The following is a 22,636-nucleotide window of genomic DNA, read 5'->3' as shown; positions in this document are numbered from 1 at the left end:
AGTGGGGATGTTCGTAGATGATTGCACAATGTTCAGCACCATTCGTGACTCCTCAGGTACAGAAGCAGTTCAGGTCCAAAGGCAGAAAGACCTGGACAACATCCAAGCTTGGGCTGACAAGTGACAAGTAACATTCGCACCACACAATGACTATCTCCAATAAGAGAAAATCTAAACATCACCCCTTGACATTCAATAGCATTGCTGAATCCCCCACTATCAACATCCTGAGGTTACCATTGACCAGAAACTGAACTGGACTAGCCATATAAATACTGTGGCTACAAGAGCAGGTCAGAGGCTAAAAATCCTGTGGCGAGTAACTCACCTCCTGACTCCCAAAAGCCTGTCCACCTTCTACAAGGCACAAGTCAGGAGTGGGATGGAATAGTTGCCACTTGCCTGGATGAGTGCAGCTCCAACAACACTCAAGAAACTCGACACCACCCAGGACAAAGCAGCCCACTTGACTGGCACCCCATCCACAAACATTCACTCCCTCCACCATCAATGCACAGTAGCAGCAGTGTGTGCCATCTACAAAACGCACTGCAGGAACTCACCAAAGCTCCTTAGACAGTACCTTCCAAACAGAGAACCACTACCACCTGGAAGGACAAGGGCAGCAGATAGATGGGTACACCACCACCTGCAAGTTCCCCTCCATGCCTCTCACCATCCTGACTTGGAAATATATCGCTGTTTCTTCACTGTCGCTGGGTAAAAATCCTAGAACTCCCTTCCTAACAGCACTGTATGTGTACCTATACCACTTGGACTACAGCGGCTCAAGAAGGCAGCACACCACCACCTTCTCAAGGGCAACTAGGGATGGGCAATAAATGCTGGCCCAGCCAGCGAAGCCCATGTCCCGTGAATGAATGAAAAAAAACATTCCCTCCACCATCAATGAACAGTGGCAGCAGTGTGTGCCATCTACAAAATGCACTGCAGGAACTCACCAAGCCTCCTTAGAAAGCACTTTCCAAACCCACGACCGCTACCATCTAGAGTGACAAAAGGCAGCAGATAAATGGAAACACCACCGCCTGGAAGCTCCCCTCCAAGCCACTAACCATCCTGACTTGGAAATATATCGCCGTTCCTTCACTGTCGCTGGGTCAAAATCCTGGAATTCCCTCCCTAACAGCACTGTGGGTGTACCTACATCACACGGACTGCAGTGGTTCAAGAAGGCCGCTCACCACCACCTTCTCAAGGGCAATTGGAGATAGGTAATAAATACTGGCCTAACCAGTGATGCCCACATCCCATGAATGAAAAAAAATCTTTAACATTCCTCACACTCAATTCACAACTGCAAATGCACTGCGAGGAAGCTCAAACTGACCTAGTTACAGTGTCCATCTTACGTTGGTGAAAAATTGTCAGTTGAATCAGCCAATTCATAACACAGTCAACAGCAGAGCTTTGATTGTACATTTCTAATCTCTGATGCTGTGTTTTTTAAATGCACGCTGTTGAAAATGTTGTTTTACCCTGTGATGTACAGGTTTTTGCTGGCACTGTGTCTGTCTTCTTGCGTGGCCATCTTACATTGGCAGGAGACACTGTGCTCCTTAAAACCTACCTAAGCAAAGCTTTTGGTTACCTTCCCCCATATCTCCTTATGTGGCTCAGTGTCAATTGTTACTTTGTAACATTTCAGTGAAGTGCCTTGGAAAGTTTTATTATGTTAAAGGCACAATATAAATACGCAAATTATTGTCACTGACTTGGACATATATCATTGTTCCCTCATCAATAAGACATGGTAACTCAAAGCATGAAGCAGCTTGATGGACACATTGCTCCCATTCTACCATGAGAAAAATTCAAAAACATTGCCTTGTACAAAGATGGTGGCTGCACGTCTATCTGCTGCACATTGCCCCCTGTAAAGATGGCCACCATTAACCCGGGTCAAGAACTGGGAGAAAGCTGCAGTCTCACTCAGTGCAAACAGGAGGACAGTCCCCTGGGTACCAGTAAGTTTTTTGGGGGTTTGCGGCTTGCACAACATGTTTTTGAAGCCTTCCTGTCCTCTGCCCTGCCTTTTGCTCCCTTACCAATTGTGGATCCGAGAAAGAAGCGTTTCTCCATCACCATTACCCACATTGTGCAAGCTTCACTCCCTGCCCGGCCCTGCCCCTCATTCACTCTGATTGGTTGGATGACCAGCCACTCCCACTTGTTCCTCTAGGCCCATCCCCCTCTTCCTATTGGTCCAAAGCTGTCAATCACCTGGGTATTGTGACCTGTCAGGTGAGAGGTCAATGTTAGGTGGTAGGGTTTAGAAAACCCGAGTGCAGCCCCAGAGCCGAGTGTTCTCCATTCTCACTACCTGCCACTCCTGGCTTCTCTCCGCCATCACTAGTATGTTCTTTGTGCTGGTCGCTGGTTGGAAGAGGAGGTGGCGGAATGGCGCTCTGGCGTGCTCCAGCAGCACTACACTACTGAGTTAAACTATCATTAATAAGAACATTTGAGTGACAAAGTCATGAGTTCATGTAAATGCTGATGTTCGCATCAGATTAGCGAATATTACGCCGTCAGCAATCCTGTTCTTAAAATACCCAGTCTTCATCCCCTCTAACTTTGCAAACTACCCCTTGCCAATCTTGAATCTCACTTTCCTTTCCAAAGTCCTTGAACATGCAACCATGTCCTAAAGCTATGCCACTTATCTTGCAACTACATGTTTGAATCTTTCAAATCAGTTTTCCACCACTGCCACAATGCTAAAATGACCTTAATCAAAGTAATAAATAATATCCTATATGACAGTACCCATAGTGCAATGTCCCTCCTCATCCTTCTTGAGCTATCTGGACCTTTTGACATGGTTGACAACTCTATTCCCAGCAAACTGGGACTCCCCTTGTCTAGTTTTAGTCTTATCTATCCAGTCGTAGCTAAAGAATGGCTTGTCTTTCTGCTTCTTCACCAATACCTGTGGAGTTTCCAAAGGATCTATCCTTGGTCCCCTCATAATTCTCCCCCACATGCCCCACCTCAGTGATATCACCCGAAAATACAATGCCAGGACCTGTATGTACACGGCCGGCAGCCAGCTCTACCTCACCGCCATCTCTCCCAATGAACAGAAATTTCCTCCAAGTAGTCATTGAGAAGACTGCAACCATTGCCCTCCACCTTCACCACAAACACTGTTCCCTGCTCACTGATTCCATCTGCGTCCCTGGCTATCAATAAGACTGCCTACTTCTACCTCCTCTGTAATATCATCCATGTATGTCACTGCCTCAGCCAATCTGTTGCAGAATTCCTCATCCATTCCTTTTATTATCTCCTGGCTCAACTAATCAAATGGTTTCCTGGTTGGTTTGTAGTCATCTGCCCATGATAAATTTGAGCACATCTAAAATTCTGCTTCCTGTTTCTTAACTCGCACCAAGTCCCTTTCAGTCATCAACACTGTGCCTGCTGCCCTACATTACCCTAACCCTAACCCTAACCCTAACCCTAACCAATTTTAAAATTCTCATCCTTGTTTTCAAATCCCTCTATTGTCTTGCGCCCCCCCCACCCCCCTCCCCCCCCTACCCCTGAAACCTCCTCCAGCTCTACAAACCTCCATGATATCTGCAATCCTCCAATTCTAGCCTATTGTCCATCTTGGTTTTCTTCACCCTTCCATTGGTGGCCATGTCTTCAGCTGTCATGATCCAAAGCTCTGGAATTCCCTTCCTGAACCTACCCGTCATTCTACCCCTGCCCCTGCCTTTAAAACACTCCTTAAATTCTACATTTTTGACTAAGCTTTCAGTCACCTGTTTAGATGTCTCCTTCCTTGGCTCATGTCAGTACTTTATGTCCTCCTTACACTCTTGTGAAGCTCCTTGGAATGCGACATTATGTTAAAGGTGCTATTTAAATGCAAGCAATTGTTGTAGTGATGTTCGTGATATGCTAACCAAATGCACCGCCCTAGTGAATCATGCACGATGCCTCTGGACTGCCTCTGGGGAAAAGACGGTGCTGATACTCACAACAAGACTATAAAATGGGCATAGATTGTAATCTCGGTACAACAAGGTATCCTGCTGCTGTTAGTCAGATAAATGATTAGGCCGCTAATGATCCATATCTCTTCTGCTCAAGATGTTTCTTCTCTGTTAACGTAGTGGAATTTTCCAACATGGAGTTGATCAGACCCATTTTCAATTCATGAAATCTAAGGCTTTGTCATCTCATGGAATCTTTTTGAGCCTCTGGGAAGCCTTGAGGATAAATGACTTGTGAATATTAAAGCTCACAACTGTACTTAATTTGCAGCTAGTCAAATCCTGATTTCTTTCTTTTGCTTTTTTTTCAATTCCTGTAGAATTACTTTGTTTCTGCCTGTAAAGCCCCTAAGCAATAACATGTGGCACATTTATTGCACTTCAGCTGTTGTAAAACTTGATCTCCACTCTTCATCCAACATTATGGGGCTGGTCAACATGACAGCAATAAAATAAGTGTGGAGAAATGGGCCTTAAAGTAGCTTTATGACAAAATCAATAATTTTGAAGGAGTGCTAAAATAATGGAATCAAAAAGCTTATTTTGATAATGTGTTTTAGATCTCAGTATTGGGGGTAATTCTCATTCAGTTATGTTGTCACCTTATGAAATCATAAATGTACATCACTGCATGGCAATTATTCTCAAATCAATATGCCAATAATGGAGTTTACTTATGTGGTTATTATATAATTTGGAATTGCTGGGGTGTCTGATGGTGGGTTATTTATTGGTGCTGTCCCGTGTTGGCAGTAAAAAGATGATGTTTGACTCTATTCTGAAGGAGGTACTACAGATTGACATCAAGAAACAAGTGACTTCCAGGGAGTGTCAACTTCTATATCCTCCAGACCTCACGCAATCTGTTCATATTACAGCACCCAAAGATGGGTGGCACGCCACCACTAGGCGTGCTTGTAATTCAGTGTGTTGTTATTCAGAAACTTTCCAGTAGACTCAGCTGATCTTAGTAAGAGGCTGCTCTTTAATAACTTACTAGCTTATTCCTAATGCATTGGGAGTTTAAATCGTGGACATTTATACTTGTAGCCCTCACTATATGATGATCAGGTGGATAAGTTCTCAATGGGTGGATTGTAACAAAGGAAAATTGTACTTCAGAGATTGGAGAGGTTTAATTTTGGAGCAGAAAACAACAATTTGCAGGCCAAACAACAACATAGATCCTGATTTAATGCTAAGGATCTGCATAAAACAGCGTGGAGATTCAGGCCACTGTGTTTTGGTCAGAAAAGACAAACAAGGAGCAAGATGGGGCAATCCAGTTTTACGTGGCTGCTTGTTTTTCCCAAGGTCTCGGGTGTAATAGAAAGAACCCGCATTGCTTCACAAAAAATGGCGAGCGATAGAAGAGTTTCAATCAGGTGGCGTCAGACTGCTGACACAGGCCTGAATTTTTGTGCAGGTTCCTCTATCTGCACTGAAGTGCCGGCAGAGTCCTGAATCTGGAAGTCCCACCCATGAAACTGGCCTCTGCCATTTCCGCGGGGGTTGAATGGAGGTGAGTTCTAAATTGCACATCTGTGGTTCCTGGAGGCAGCTGCCAGTAAAAATCAGCATCTGCCTCGACTTGTTGGTGTAGGTGTCTCAAATCTGAAGTTTGAATATTAGACCAGGTAAGAGCAAGTCAGGACCTTGTGGATTCATTTGGGTAGCCACGGTACTCTGTTGGAGTGGTAAGGGACCCCTTTGGGCATGATCCAGGGACACAGCTGAGAGAGATCAGGTTCCTTTGCTGAATGTAAGGTACCCTTTTGGAAAAGTAAGGTACCCCTTTGGGAGAGATCAGGTGCCCTTTGGGGTTGTTAAAATTAGACATTAATGCAAGTAAAATGTGCATAAACTCATTGGAACTGTCAAGCTGTCAAAGAACTGTCAAAGCTGTCAAAGAAATGTCAAGCTCTCAAAGAGCTGTCAAAGAACTGCCAAAACTATCAAAGCTGCCAAGCGAATTAAGTTTGCTGCACTTTAAATCTAAAAAAAATTGTGGAATTACAAAAAAAACGGTGCTGGCTCTTTCACTCTGTCTGCTGACATAAGCCTGAGGATTATCATTATAGGATTTGTGCTGTATAACTGACTTTACAACCTAACATTATCACAGTGGGATGCCTGTTAAGTGAGCAGTATGACTGACACCCCCAAGTGGTTGTGGAATAGAGATGTTTATTTTCATAAGAGAATAAGTACTAAAATGAAATATTTGTTTTCATAAGGGATTAGTTGAAGGAATTTCAATGTATTGAATGGTTCTTTTATCAATGAGAGCTTTTTTCGTAAAAAATGTGACATCATCAATTGACACATAACTTTATGTCAGCACAGCTCCTGAGGTTTGCCCATAGTGGATACATGGTGAGTTGACATGGTGGGTGTAAGGGAAAGAGCCATGGAAAGGTGGCATTGGTTGGCAAGAGTTGGCACTAAGTTAGCATAGAGGGTATGAGGGGCCATGGGGAGTGGGTAGAAGGGCATGGGGGGAATAAGGGTTATGAGGGGCTGTGGAGGGTGGGTACAGGGCATATGGTGACATGGAGGGTATGAGGATTCATGAGATGTGGGTACAAGGGCATAGATTAGAGGGAATGGGCGTCTGTTGGGGTTGGTTCAGGGACATAGGTTAGAAAGGAGTGTTTGGGGATCCATAATTGGTGTGGGTGGGGGCATGAGATGCCATGGGCTGGCACGGCTGGGACATGCTGGGGGGTGAGGGCTGGAGGGCTGATTTTTGGGTTTTTTTTGCAATCTTCCACACAGTGCCAGCACACAGAGTCAGGCCTTCCAGCCAGCCTGTCTCTACATCTGGCAGCCTCCACACTTGTTCCAGGTTTGATGGGTCCAACTTCTAATCCAGCCTGCACCCCACCCCCCCTCCCCCCAAAAAAAATCCCAATTTCTGGGCCTCTTTTTCCCAGGCCAGTTCATTGGAGTTGAGAAATGTCCCAAATCTGCGCATCCGATCTGGGTTCGACAATCCAGGCCTTACTATTTTATACAGATCCACAGCTAAATCAGGTTACATATTGTTGTTTGGTCTGCAAGTTGGAGTGGTTTTCTGCTTCAAAATTAAACCGCTCCAATCTACGAAGTGGGATTTTCCCTTGTCACGATCGACCCATTGAAAACTCACCCACCTGGTCATCATAGAGTGAGGGCCCATCATGCTACAAGCCTCCTTAGACAGCACTTTCCAAACCCACAACCACTACCACCTAGAAGGACAAGAGCAGCAGACACATGGGAACACCACCACCTGGAATTTCCCCTCCAAGTCACTCGCCATCCTGACTTGGAAATATATCGCCTTTCCTTCACTGTCGCTAGGTCAAAATCCTGGAACTCCCTCCCTAACAGCACTGTGGGTGTACCTACACCACGTGGACTGCAGAAGTTCAAGAAGGCAGCTCACCACCACCTTCTCAAGGGCAATCAGGTATGGGCAATAAATGCTACATAGTCAGCGAAGCCCACATCCCATGAACAAATAAAAAACAGTCTAAGTTACGACAATTTCTGTTCACAATGCACTAGGGATAAGTTAGTAAGTTATAAATATGAAGAGCAGCTCTTACCAAAACCAGCTGGCACTGGCGGAAAGTTTCTGAATAACAACCCTGAATTGCAAGCACGTCTAGTAGTAGCGTGCCACCCATCTTTGGGTGCTGATGTAAGAAATTATGAGCTGAATTTTTAGGCCTTGATAAGGATGGCACAAAGATAGGTGAGTACGTAAATTAATGCCACCAGCTGGCAGGCTGACAAGCAGTCGGTAGCCAATTGAAAATGTTTAAGGCCTATTCAGAACAATTGTCAGAGGCCAACTGGAATTTTCCAGTCAGTCTCCAGCTTGTTTAAGGCATCGGGTAACAGTACTGATGCCTGGAGGTGACTTACCGGTGGAAGACCAAGGAAACAAAGCTCCGGTCAGACTTAGAAGGCCTCCCCGCCTGCCGGGCTTCAGTTGCATCAACAGACTAGTAGTGGGGCTGCTGAAGACATTTTTTATTTAAGGCTTTAAGACATTAGAGAGAGGGCTCCTCCAACTTGGTGTTGCCTCTCCCTCACTGAGCTGAGTGGCAGTCTGCTGCTTCTTCTGTGGAGGAGCGCCACAAATTGGCCCTCCCTCTTCAAGAGATTTCCCACCATCCTTAATTGAATGATGAGGCCACCCTCTGACCATTAATTGGTGAATTTTGGTGAAAACTCGCTGCTAGTGGCTGTTCCCCCCACAGTGTGGGCTTCTGACACCCATCTGAGCCTCGCAGCAGAGTCCCGAAGTTCACGGGGAAAATTCTACACTATAAATTTGATAATGTGGAGGAAGGTGTTTTAAACCAGGTTGTGCAAATGAGTGTTTTCCAAGGCTATGGTTTCAGAATATCTTCATAACATATTAATTGATTAAAAATGTAATGTGTTCTTGACATTATAGTTAATGTTTTTTTCTGAGTGATTTCCCTGTGCAGGGCTAATATGGTGAAGGCTGCCGAAACACTGAAGTATTTCAGGGTTTATTGCGAAATGATGATGCGTGTTTTGAATATGAATTGCAAGGCTTCCCTGACTAATTGACAAATCTTCATAGAATTATCAGCTCACATCTCAAAATGTCACATTTTAAAAGTGAAATATGCATGCTACACCTTCATCCCAGTCTCTTGGTTATATCTTCCTGTAGTGTTGTTAAATCTGGACTGGCGGCTCAGATGCTTTACCTAATGGTTAGCTCAGAGTAAGTTACATGGACTAACATTAACTGAAGAGTTAAGATAAATTTTGAAATCAAAATATGGACCACAATGGTCCTGAACACAAATACATTTTTTTTTTCAATTTGGTATTTTCAAACTACGCAAGTTAATTCTAACTTGTTTTTGGAGCCTTTAAAGAATTTTACAAGGGGCTTAATTTTCCCAGCTGATTGGAGATGGGCTGGGATGTGGGAGGGCTGTCAGTGTGATGGGGAAAGATGCAGGAGGAGAGCTTAATGTCTTTCCGCCAACATGGTATATTGCCAGTTAGTAGCGGTGCTGCTGAGCTACCGGCCCTCTGATTGGGGTAAATTAGATGGCGGCCTCGGCAGTGACCTGTTAATTGGCCATTTCCACCTCCCACTTTTGGCCTTGGCAGCAGCACTTGTAGCTCCCCTGACAGGTTCAGCCCAATATGTTTGCCATTGCAGTAACTTGCTACTACATATGGTGCATTCTGTGTCGTTGTGTGATGATTCTCACACTGTAGGAGGAACTGGTGGTAAATCTTTGAAAGCTTTCAAATTGCACTTAAAAGCCTTGTTTTTTGTTATTATCAAAACTGAATATTACAGAGCATGTTCTAAAATTAGGTCACAGCATTAATTTCTGCTTGCTTAGTCAATATCAACACCTGCAATGGATTGGTTCTTGATAAGTGAAACTGGAACACTAGCCAACACCATCAACTAGAAAGAAAAGGTGACTTAAGTATTTCCTGCCAATAATGTTTCCTTTCGTGCACACCATTTCATTGAGAATGCAGGGGAAACTTGTGAAGGTCCTTGAAGTAATAGTAAATGATTTCCCACAAGCCTCTCTAAGGAGAATTTAGCACTTGGATTGATTGGAAAGTCTCAATGAAGTACATTAAATTTTGACAGGTAGTTATTTCATCTTTAGTTATTTCATCTACTCCGCCCCTGAGGGCACTGACTCAGGCTGGTTTGATGGTTGGGCATCATAGATGAACTATTCCCATCTGCACATTTTTCAGAGGAGAAATACTGCCTGACTTTTTCTCCCTCTACAGTTCAGCGATGCTGGGGCATATTGTAGATTCCCAACTACTACACCTACAGAGCTAATTTAACATAGGCCGGATATTAAACTTTCTGGTTTGCATGACCCAGATCCAAGTTGGGCAGCGAATGTACTAATGACTCTTTGCTTCTGGCAGATTTTTGCTACATTTTTCTCTGAGATTCACACTGAAGAAAATATTGGTAAGCACCCGTATGGAAGTTACTGCTGCTTGCCCTCCATAACAAATAGTTATGAAATTCATTCCTTATCTTCCTCAATATTAGAACACAAATCAGTGCAATTTTGTTCACATTGGTAACAAACATTTTTTTTTCTTTTTGTTCTTGTTTGCAGGTTCTCCCCGCAGCCCTATCAATAAAACCACCCTTACACTGATAAGTGTGATTGGTTGCGTAATTGGGTTGGTTTATGGCTCCCACTTGACCTGTCCTTTGTCTGTCAAAGTTGTTCTTCATGTCCCAGAACATCTCATTGCAGATGGTGAGTACAGAGAATCTATTGTTGGTTCAATGCATTATAAGATGATATGTAGGACAGCCATATTGCATTGGTTATGGAACCACAGACTGGACTTTCTCGGTCCCAAGGAGATGGGCTTGGAGGTGGGGGAGCTGGGAAAATAGCGGGGAGCCATGTGAGGATTGCTTTCCCAGGGGCAGGATGAGAACTGAGTTGCTGCCTGCTCCATAAGGGCAGGCAGCCAATCAATCAAATTAAGACCCCAACGCGGGAGCCATTTTGAACTGCTGCTGGCTTTGTTATCAATGCTGAAGCATCACCCACTGCACCCCACCTCACCCCCGCCGCACCCCCCAACCACGTGCTGTAGCCGCCCACACAATTGTAGCACCTTCTGGCGGCAGCCGAGGCTAAGGGGCCATTGGGTTCCAAGACACCATGCCCTAATGATCGGGCTACAAAGATGAAAGGCTGCAGCTCTCTCAGTGAAGAAGCCAGCAGAGGGGCTTCCATTCCACCTGACGTCCCGATCAGCTTCAGAAGTATTCAATGCAGCCCCTCTGTGTTGGCCAGTGAGGGGCCCTCCATGTTGAGACACCCTGGTGGACCTCACTTCCCGTCAGCAGCATCCGGCTCTCCTTCCCATTGGGTTGCCAAGGCTGCAGAGCTGCTGGCCCTCTGATTGGGCATCAAGAACTCACACGCTGTCCTTAATAGGAAGACGAATGCGAAGGTGACCAATTAGGTTTGCGTCACCGGTCTCTGTGCCAGCAAGTGCGGATTTGGGACCCTGTTTGTTCCTGACCTCGAGGTCCTGGGCATGTGGGAAATCCAGTCCCATGTCCCAGTATGATTTGGCACTTAGGGGAGATAAGTGGAGAAAGTTCTTTGGAGAAGTAAGTTTTGTTAATGTAAGAAAATTACATTGAGGTGCAAACATTTATTTATATTTGGGATGGAAAACTGGACTACCCGGTGTTTGCTTATTCAATGGGTATTAACTAATTTTAGAACTATCTAAGAGGCATACAGTAATTAAATCAGCAAATCAATTTTTTACACTGAATGTAAGGGTAGGAGGAATCAAAATCCCAGGCTGCCTCCGGCATTCATTACCTCATACAAAAACTGTTAGAATGTCCAAAGGTGGCACATCCGCAGTGATAGACAGCAAGATTCCAACTTGAGAGCTTGACTTCAATGCTTTTGTATCAATAATAAAGGCATATTTGTATACAAATGGGGAACAATGAATCAGGTTTGGGATCACTAGGAGCTGAAATCCTGGGATCTGGGGGCATTGGAGTGCAAGAGGTCAACAATTGGGAGCATTGAGGCAATTCTTTATTCAGGGAAGGAGTGGTTTAGAGATTTATGAGCAATAAATGTAGTTTCCAGGAATTGAGAGTGTTGGGGAGGGTGGGTGAGTCTGAGGAGAGTCTTGGGTTCAGCAGATCTGATAGAGGGTTTCTGGAGCACTAAGGTTTCTGGGATGAGAAGTATTGGCAGGGGGACAAGATCTAAGTTTTATGTGGCAGAGGAGACTAGAAGTTTGCAATCCAAAGTGTTGTTGGCTCCTTTTGAATTATTAGGGCACAATCCCTCACATGTTCTCATCATCAGTTTCCTTCCCCAAACCCTTGTGCATCCTCAAGTATCCCTAGTTCCACATCCCTATTTGACCCTTATCTTTCCACTATTGTCTTAAAGCATTTAAATTAAAAATTCTGCTTCTTTAACAAAGGCACAGGTGATCTGGGGAAATGTGATTTCTTGGTTGGAGCAAAACAACCAAGAGGAAATAGTATAAAAACAAAAAGCTACTGCGGATGCTGGAAATCCAAAACAAAAACAGAATTACCTGGAAAAACTCAGCAGGTCTGGCAGCATCGGCGGAGAAGAAAAGAGTTGACGTTTCGAGTCCTCATGACCCTACAGAAGAACTGAGTATAGTTAGGAGAGGGGTGAAATATAAGCTGGTTTAAGGTGGGTGGGTGAGGGGTGGGGGGGGGGGGGGGAGAGAGAGAGGAGATGGGGGGAGAAGTTGGGGGGGTGGGGGTGGTTGTAGGGACAAGCAAGCAGTGATAGGAGCAGATAATCAAAAGATGTTACAGACAAAAGGAACAAAGGTGTTGAAGGTGGTGATATTATCTAAGAGAATGTGCTAATTAAGAATGGATGGCAGGATACTCAAGGTACAGCTCTAGTGGGGGTGGGGTGGAAAGACTGACAAGGTATTACAGTTATAGATTTAAAAATAATGGAAATAGGTGGGAAAAGAAAAATCTATATAAATTATTGAAAAAAACAAAAGGGAGGGGGAAGAAACGGGGTGGGGATGGGGGCCATCTCCTGCGCATCCGTCCTCACGCCTTCTCCTCCCTCCCAGAAACATGATAGGGTCCCCCTTGTCCTCACTTATAACCCCACCAGCCTCCGCACTCAAAGGATCATCCTCCGCCATTTCCGCCAACTCCAGCATGATGCCACCACCAAACACATCTTCCCTTCGCCCCCCCTGGCGGCATTCAGTAGGGATCGTTCCCTCCGGGACACCCTGGTACACTCCTCCATCACCCCCTACTCCTCAACCCCCACCTATGGCACCTCCCCATGCCCACGCAGAAGATGCAACACCTGCCCCTTCACTTCCTCTCTCCTCACCGACCAAGGGCCCAAACACTCCTTTCAAGTGAAGCAGCATTTCACTTGCATTTCCCCTAACTTAGTCTACTGCATTCGTTGCTCCCAATGCGGACTCTTCTACATTGGAGAGACCAAACTCAAACTGGGCGACCGTTTTGCAGAACACCTGCGGTCTGTCCGCAAGAAAGACCCAACCTCCCTGTCGCTTGCCATTTTAACACTCCACCCTACTCTCTTGCCCACATGTCTGTCCTTGGCTTGCTGCATTGTTCCAGTGAAGCCCAACGCAAACTGGAGGAACAGCACCTCATCTTCCGACTAGGCACTTTATAGCCTTCCGGGCTGAATATTGAATTCAACAACTTTAGATCTTAAACTCCCTCCCCCCATCCCCACCCCGTTTCTTCCCCCTCCCTTTTGTTTTTTTCAATAATTTATATAGATTTTTCTTTTCCCACCTATTTCTATTATTTTTAAATCTATAACTGTAATACCTTGTCAGTCTTTCCACCCCACCCCCACTAGAGCTGTACCTTGAGTGTCCTGCCATCCATTCTTAATTAGCACATTTTCTTAGATAATATCACCACCTTCAACACCTCTTTGTTCCTTTTGTCTGTGACATCTTTTGATTATCTGCTCCTATCACTGCTTGCTTGTCCCTACAACCACCACCCGAAGTAACTGTGTTGTTTTGAAATATATCACTTTTCAATTTTTCTATTTGAGTTAAAGTCTTATTTTAGGCACTAATAATTACTGTGAACAAAGTGGCAGTTTTTAAAGGCATTTTGAATGATTTGGTTGGTTCATGAACAAAACAAAATGATGAAAGTTATGTCCAGAAAACTAAAATGTTGACATACAATTTATAATGGCAAATGTTAGCAGAAGTTGGACCAAAAATATGAAGGTAATGTTTATGTTATGTTGTGCGGTTACACAATTATTTTAATGAGATATAGATACTCTGGAAAAAAAAGTGATAGATGCAGTTATTATAAAGGCTTCTTTAGATAGAAAACTGAACAAAGTCAGCTTGACAACTTGTTGCAGAATTTTAGGCAGACAAGATTAGAAAGCTGGAGATTTTTGCTGGAGTCAAATGTCACTTAACTAAGATATCAAATATACACAGTATAATTGTAGGGGTAAGAGACATCGGCATCTGGGATATTGTAGCAATTATTGGATTAGAAGGGAAATTAGCACAGAAATGTTGGTTTCCCCCAGTAGTCCTGGCAAACCAACAATGTACATGAAGAAACAAAAACAAAAATACCTGGAAAAACTCACCTCTCTTCTATTTTTACTTAGTTCTGTTGAAGGGTCATTCGGACTCGAAACGTTAACTGTGCTCCTCTCCGTAGATGCTGCCAGACCTGCTGAGTTTTTCCAGGTATTTTTGTTTTTGTTTTGGATTTCCAGCATCCGCAGTTTTTTGCTTTTATCTCGATGTACATGAAGTCTATGGATGTGAAATTGGGTTTGTTAGCACCTGGGTTTGGAGCACTATGAGGCCCTTGAAGATCCAAAGCGGGATTTGCAGCACATATCTGATGCAAAATGCACAGGACCTAATACTGGTGAAGACATTAGCACCTCACGTCTGCCAGAAGTAGGCAGAGCAGGCAGATCCTGATAGAAGCATCATTGATTTGACACCAACACTACTAGTTTGGAGCTCAACAATTCAGCCGACACTCTCTCTTTAACCTTGTACAGCTGAGCATGCATTAAGGTTATGATGCATACCCGACCAGTGGTGTATAAAGTGTTTAAAAGGAGTCCACCAAAAGTAGCCAGTGAAAAAAAATAAAGCTGAATACAAATACACCAATCAGAATCAGAGTCAGGACAAGGGCAAACGAAATGTCTTGTCAATTAAGTAATGCCGACCAATAAAAGTGACTCAGGGTTGGGATCTCTTTGTGCTCGCATAAGCATTGGCTGTAGTGTGGAGAGAAAGAGAGAAAAATAAAGAAAGCCAGTCTACGCACAGGGCAGCAGTGGCAGTTGGCGTTTAGAATCAGAACACAGGGGAGGAGAGGAGGATGATAGGGCAAGGCAATACAATATTCAGTCTTTGTCTGGTGAATAGCCCTGAGAATCAACGCCAGAGAGGCAGAGAAACTGTGGCTTAAATTTCATCCCATTTTCCCAGTGTCATAATCATGCGTGCCAAATGAATTGGAAAATTATCATTATGTCCACGCTGGCTTTGTGCTTCAGAGTTCTCCTTAGCCCACTGTGTGCATGTGGTTTCAAACTCCGCTCCTTCCCTTTCTCTGCTCTTCAATTATCTTCATTTTTTTTCCCGCTTGCATGATGTCTTGATAATTTCATGGGGCTTCTAGGAATTATCACACTGCCTAAATTGTACATTTTAGTGGTTGTAACATTTGTAATCGCAACCAGCTTCTGAATCTCTTTGGGAAAACTAGATAAATCAGGATTTTGCTAGCATTTATGAATTTTGTAGCAATATAAACTGGAACCTGATAATTTAATACTATATGTTAAAAGCTAATTTCTTAATCCCAAACCATCCCATTGGCAGCGTGTTATCAATAATGCAGCTGCATTTTTTTATTTGTTCATGGTATGGTGGCATTGCTGGCTAGCATTTATTACCCATCCCTACCTGCCCTTGTTCACTGCTGAGGGTCTGGAGTTACAGGTAAGCCAGACTCCCTTCCCTAAAGGACATTGGTGAACCAAATGAGTAATGGTTTTGTGGTCATCAGTAGACTTTACTGAATTCAAATTTCACCATCTGCCATGGTGGGATTTGAACCCTGGTCCTGCCAGATCATTGACCTGAGTCTCTGGAATACTAGTCCAGTGACAACGCCACTATGCCACCACCTTTGTCCTTCTTTATAAAATGCTTATTTTTATGTTGCTTTTAAGGCAGTTGGTAGCAAGGGTTGGACCTGTGATGAGTGGTTACAGCCTTTATATCCATTGAAATCCCAAAGTTGAAAAGTGTTTATCTATCTTTGGAGTCAGTGGGATGGAATTGTTGGGATGGTTTTGGCCCCAATGATGGGCTAGAAAGCTAGATGCAACCCCGCTTGGCTGTTTGGGAAACCTCGGCCAGATTCTATGACAATCCAGCAACAGATTAGCTGCCAGCCCTTTAAGGGAAGAGACCCTGCATCAAAGAGCTCTGCTGACCGGTCGGAGGGCCTGCAGCTCTTCAGTCCCAGCAGTGCCCCGAGGAGTGGTAGCCACTGCTGACACAAAACCCAAATGTAAGAATCATCGATGGACGATGGCCTTGCAGCAAGGTAAATGGGATTGGTGGTTGCCAGGGCCAGTCAGGTAGGCCCTGGAAATGGAAGTGGGGGTGAGGTGCTGGCTGGTAAGGGTGGAAGGGAGTGTTGCTGCAGAGCTGGTCATTGCTGCCAAGGGACTCGTCGGAGCCACAGAGTACCTGCTCAGCAGGGCCAATCCCCCAAACCCACAGGGTTCAATAGGCGGTCTCCCCACGTGATGGGGGACTCACCTGCCCTGGTGAGTGGCATTGGGAAGAGGCCCTTTATTGGCCATTGAGGTGGCTCAATTGGCCTCTGGGTGGGTAGGCTGTTCTCTATCTTGAATGCCGCCATCAAAATGTCATGGTAGCGCGAAGGTGATAGGCACTTCTGTCCCGTATTCCCTTCCATTTTTTCAGCACCCCCCCAGTGGCTCCCTGCCCTCTCCTGCAGGCACCGTGAAATTCAACCCTGTATATGCATGTACCATTTGAGCGGATACTAGTCAAGACAGGATTGTGAGATGAAGCTTGCAGCAGTGCTGGGTGTGTGATGGTGGGGTGGGACATATGAGGTATGAGTCCTGATTGACAGAGAATTGTTGGGTAGTGAGCGATGGGGGTATGATGTATGATGAATAGATGAGCGTCCGAAAGTACTGGTTGGCAGAATATAGCATTTGAAGTTGCATTCACTGACTTTGACCATTCATTTGAGGTCATTGAACTTCTTGCAGCATTGCATCTAGGGGCTTGGGGCTATGCTCTTGGTATTGACCTGCATGAACACCTGTGCCCACTGCCTGTTGAATGTGCATTTGGAGGGTCTCCTGGCTCCCTTTTCTTGTGGACATTTCTCCTACTTGCCATCTACTGCATCAAAGCCTCCACCAAGTGGCCAAAAATCTCTTCCATGCCACGCCATTCTTTACAGTTCCCCAGTTCGTATTCACTTCCTGCATGACTGCCAGCACCTACTCAAGCCACAGTGCCCCTCCCCTTTAAGAGGTGCGGGCTAGCTTTAAGAACCTCCAGGAACTTATGATATCGACAGGCTGTTTGAATATGCAAATTGGAGCTCCAAGCTTGTTGAAGGGCTCCAACTGTAATTTCTGTGGAGAAACAGGCAGGACATAAACAGTGCATTAAGTCTCAGTTTCTCCTGGCACTGAACAGCCTAACCAATGCCCCCTACAGGGACCAATAGAGAACTTCCTGGGGAAAAAAAAAAGCTTTTCGTTTAATTTTTAACATTCTTGCAGGATCAAGTGGTGCAGTAATGCTGTAAGTTCCTTCCCAAAAAATTCCCGCTCACAGCCAACTCCTTTCTTTACAACTCATCATGCCCAGAATTTGCTCCCCACATCCCCAACCACCAATATGCTTTACTGAAAGGGTGTTATTGAGTGGTGAAACTTAAAATGGTTTGTGACCCCCAATACCATATTGGGCAGGCACTGCGGGCACACTGCCAATATTGTAGTATGCAAGTAGAAAAATATGTTCATATTTATCTCACTCACTGAGAAACAACTAGTAAGGATGTTTTATACTGTAAGATGGCGTTTAATGAGATACTTTTCCCTGGAGGAGACACTGCACATTTTTGAGAAAGGCTTTCTGTCATTGATACTGTAACCTAGTGATACCATACATACCATGTGAATTGGCAGGACACAGACTCAGTAACATGGTTGTTTGCTGAGGTTGAATGGCAGTGAAAGCAAAGATGGATTAATACTGGATGAGCTGAAATCGCTCATCTTCTTTCCCAACGACACCTGTTTTCCATTCCCCGCAAAATTGGGAGTGAAACTGTTAACTAATTTATTTTGAAAACATGTTACCCCTTGTTAAAGCTTTGATGATGAATTGCAAGACAAAAATGTTTTCCATTGGGGTAAATCAAAACAACAAATTAGAAATTGAATCACTTGCTCAACTGGAATTTTTCAAAGGTTAGGGCAGTTAAGTTCTGTCAGATTGCTGTTCAACATGGATTTTGCTGCAATTTCTATGCTAACTACTTCATTATTGGAAGAAGACTGCCTAGGACCACAGGCTTGACAGGACAGGAAGTACCATCCCACCAATATCCTTACGGCGTTAAACGATATACTATAATGAATTTGCAAATTTGCAGCTCAGATGTATACTTCATGCTCTCTAATAGAAAATTGAACTTCTCTCTTCAGATGTTTAAATAAATAACTACAAAGAAGGCAGGATACAATTCTCAAGAATATCTACGCAAGCATAAAATAAACACACCGAAAAACATCTTGTCTTTGTTTTGGATTTTAAAATAAAATTGCACGTATTGAGCAAATACTTCACTTCTATTGCATGGGTCTCTAATAAGTCCTTAAATTGCTACATTATGAATCAAGTTATACAGATTTTCTAGACAATTTGATTTCCAATGGTTTCTTGCCTGGAAATGTATTTGAAGTCCTTGGCCAGCACTTGACTAGTTAAATAGCTGTTAAACCATGTAAAAGATACAAAAGGAACATTCATGTAAGAGAAATACAAATAGAAGATGTTGGAAATGCAAATCAGGTCAGTAAGCTTCTGTTCAAAGATAAGAAAAGTTTTTAACATTTTTGGCAAAGTGCCAAAGCAGCATGTCTAAAATTGAAACTAAAAAATACCAGCAAAACACAATAGGTGCATCTCTAATATTTTCATTTCAGTCCTGCTGTATTTTTCATTTTCCCCCTTTTCTAGTTTTCCCTCATTCCTCACCTTTTATTTCCTGTTTGCACAGACCCATGGTCTTAGAACCCTTCTGATGAAGAGTCATACGGACTCGAAACGTTAACTCTGTCTTCCTCGCCACAGATACTGTCAGACCTGCTGAGTTTTTCCAGCAATTTTTGTTTTTGTTTCAGATTTCCAGCATCCGCAGTATTAAAGTCAACTGACACTCTTCTTTTAAACAACAATAACTTTCATTTATATATATAACCTTTACAGAATGACAGAATTGTAACAGCACAGAAGGACACCATTTGGTCCGTTACATCTGCACCGGCTCTCCAAATGAGCAACTCACTTAGTGCCATTCCCACACCTTCTCCTCGTAACCCTGCGCATTCTTCCTTTTCAGATAACTATCTAAATCTCTTCTGAATGCCTCGAGTGAACCTGCCTCCACCACACTCTCTGACAGTGCATTTCAGATCCTAACCACTCGCCACATGAAAAAATGTATTCTCATGGCACCATTGCTTCTTTTGCCAATTACCTTAAACCTGTGCCCTCTCAGTCTCAACCCTTTCACAAGCGGGAACAGTTTTTCCCCATCTACTCTGCCCAGACCTCTCATGATTTTGAATACCTCTATCAAATCTCCTCAACAGTCCCAGCTTCTCCAATTTATCTTTGTAACTGAATTTCCTCATCCCTGGAACCATTCTTGTTCATCTTTGCTGCACTCTCTTTAATGTCTTAACAACTTTTCTAAAGTGTGGAGCCCAGAATTGGATGCAGTACTCTAGCTGTGTTTTATACAAGTTTAACATAACCTCCTTGCTCCTGTACTCTATGCCCCTATTAATAAAGCCCAGGGTACCGTATGCTTTTTATTAACCACTCTCACAGCCTGTCCTGCCACCTTCCATGACTTAAGCACATATATACCCAGGGCCCTCTGTGCCTGCATCCCCTTTAGAGTTGTACCCTTTATTTTATATTGTCTCCCCATGTTCTTCCTGCCAAAATGAATCACTTCACACTTCTCTGCACTCAACTTTATCTGCCACTTGTCCAGCCATTCCACCAGCTTGTTGATGTCCTTTTGAAGTTCTACACTATCCTCCTCATAGCTCAGAATGCTTCCAAGTTTTGTATCATCAGCAAATTTTGAAATTGGGCCCTGTACACCAAGGCCTAGGTCATTAATATGTGTATCAGGAAGAGCAAGGGTCCCAACACTGACATATCCCAAAGCACTTAGTTTGCATGCGAATCAACCGATTTCTTGCCTCTCTGTGATTGGTGTGTCTGTTGCTTTTCCCCTTTCTCTCTCATTTTTCCAACCTTGCTAAAATACACTGTTTATCAATAATTTTGGCTGGAATTTTCCGGCCCTTCCCACTGGTGGAATCTCTGGTCCCACCAAAGTCAAGGGACTTCTGAATGGCTCACCGCATTTTCCAGCCCTTCCCCCACCCCCACCCCCACTGTAACAGGACCAGAAAATTCTGATGAAGATTTACCCACAGCTGAAATATCAATCAGCTGTCCTTTTTCCTTTGCAAGTGTTGACAAACTTGCTGTGCAGAACCAGCATTTTCTGTTTCACGTCTTGTAGGTTTTCTTATCACATCTGTGTTACATAGACTTTACAACACAGGAACAGGCCATTCGATGCAATTTATCTATGTCAAAGTTTATGCTCCAAAAGAGCCTTCTCCCAACTTAATTCATCTCGCCCTGTTATTTGTCATTGATGAATCTTAATTGTGTAGGTTTTTGCCAGTAAAGTAAATATGCTACTATTAAATGCATTCATCCAGTGGAAGATTTATGTTCATTGCTGTTATTTATTTTTAATTTTGATGTTACTATTTCTAATAATGGAGAGCACCATCTTAAGTCATCCAGATGTTTATTTGCTCTGTGACTTATATGGCTCGGACTAGTCTCAAAAATGCACCTGCGTCTACTAAAGACTATTTTTTTGATTGTTCTTCTGCAGAACTTAGTAAACTCTAACCTGTACCTGCAGTACAATTCTTCCCAATGAACACTAGGGTTTTGGCAGTGAAAATTACCAAAGGAATCATCAAGAAATTGAGCAAATTTAGTTCAATGGAGGTGTTGTTCAACTGGAAAATAACACATCAGTCTCACAAATATATAAAATGTAATCTGAGCCCTAGATTGGGATGGAAGAGTCTGAATTTTGCCCTAATCTGTACAATGTTCTTATGACCATTGCTTGCGTATGATTCATATATCTAGGGTGTGCTGTTCAGGTGCATTCCTCAAAGGTGAGCAGGCATTCAACGGTAAGCTGCTTCATAAAACCGACTGCAAGGCCCCAGTGGTTTAGTCTAATAAAAGCTCTCCACATTCTTTGAGCCAGCAGGGACTACATGAAAGTTTGCTCATAGCTGTTCAAATTCAACATGTATGGGAAAAATCAGTCCCTCGTCTGATGAAAACAAATATATTTTTATCAGAGTCTGATTCACTTACATTGCAAATGCGTTAAAAGACCTTTCAATTATGTTGTTCAGATTGTAGTAAATTTTCATTTTGTCTACACTTTGTCTGGCACTGAACAAGATATGATATCCCCTACTGTGCACACATACTGTTTCCTGTGACTGACTGTTTCTAAGTGTTTACATAACACTGTTCCGTAGCATTTAACATATTTCAATTGGATGAGTTTATTGTAATGAGTTTGATAACAGATATCTATAGCACTTGCATATGGTTAACTGAACACTAGACATCCCCCTGGATGGGAGTAAGCACAATGGGGCAAGTATAGTCCAAGATCTCTCTTTTTTTGCTTTTTAAAAATTCTTTGATGAAATAATCCAGGTAATCCAGAAATAAAAGCAATTACAACATCAATTTCTGTGGTTATTTGGGCAAAACACCAATATCAGTTGAAGGATGGTTACAGTTGGTTTTTTTCAACATGTAAACTACAGGCTTATAGAAAATATAGTGAGTTGCAGGCCATTTACACAAATTACAGTGAGGTTGTTTTGAGTTCCAAAACAGCAGTGCTTTCTCAGTATTTCCTCAGTGAGAGGTCTTCACTGAGTGTAAGATGGCAGCTTACAGAGCTTCCTTCATGGCTAAGGTCACTTGGCCAGATAGGACATGTAGTACTGTTGCATTTCAAAACCAAATCATCCTCCTTTTCATAACGAACAAAGGGCACAAACATCCTGCTTTACCTGAATAAAGGACTAATTTGCATGCGCAATCATGTGTAACTGTGAGTTACCCAAGTTACCCACTATACACTCACTTTTCTCATGCATTAACAATGGTTTGTTCTACTAGTCAGTCTCTGCACCTACGTTGCACACATAGTCTTTAAATTGTATAGATCGCTTACTGGTATGCATGCATGTTGTCATTGGCTATTTGTCTTGGTGATGTCTCTTGTCCGGTCAGCTTTGTTCCCATGGCACTTGTTGCCGTGGTAACTGTTGTTGTTCCATTTCCATTGTTGGGGACCCATGAACCTCTGGGATTGATAGTAGCTCAGTACGGCCGGTGAGATCCTTTGCCCTGACTAGCCAACTGTGGTGAAGGAACAGCATCACTAGTTGTTCATATATGCCTGTGTTGGTATAGGTGGTCGTTCACTTCCACCATGTATGATCAAGGTAACAACTTCACTAACCATGTCCCAGTTGCCACATGGGCTGGCTCCTGTTGAGAGTGTT

General features: G+C 43.5%; 1 protein-coding gene across 1 annotated transcript in view; it reads left to right on the top strand.

Moving 5' to 3' along the window:
* Positions 1–22,636, top strand: part of astn1 (astrotactin 1) — a 2,710,576-nt gene that overhangs the window by 1,058,671 nt on the left and 1,629,269 nt on the right. The window contains exon 6 of the mRNA XM_078561790.1: positions 10,181–10,327. Coding sequence (XP_078417916.1) covers positions 10,181–10,327 — 147 coding nt within the window. The remainder of the gene's footprint in view (positions 1–10,180; positions 10,328–22,636) is intronic.

Source organism: Cetorhinus maximus, chromosome 17 (assembly GCF_964194155.1).
Source record: "Cetorhinus maximus chromosome 17, sCetMax3.hap1.1, whole genome shotgun sequence".
Taxonomy (NCBI): domain Eukaryota; kingdom Metazoa; phylum Chordata; class Chondrichthyes; order Lamniformes; family Cetorhinidae; genus Cetorhinus; species Cetorhinus maximus.
The sequence above is the reverse complement of the archived record's forward strand: the minus strand, read 5'-3'. Positions and strand labels throughout refer to the sequence as shown.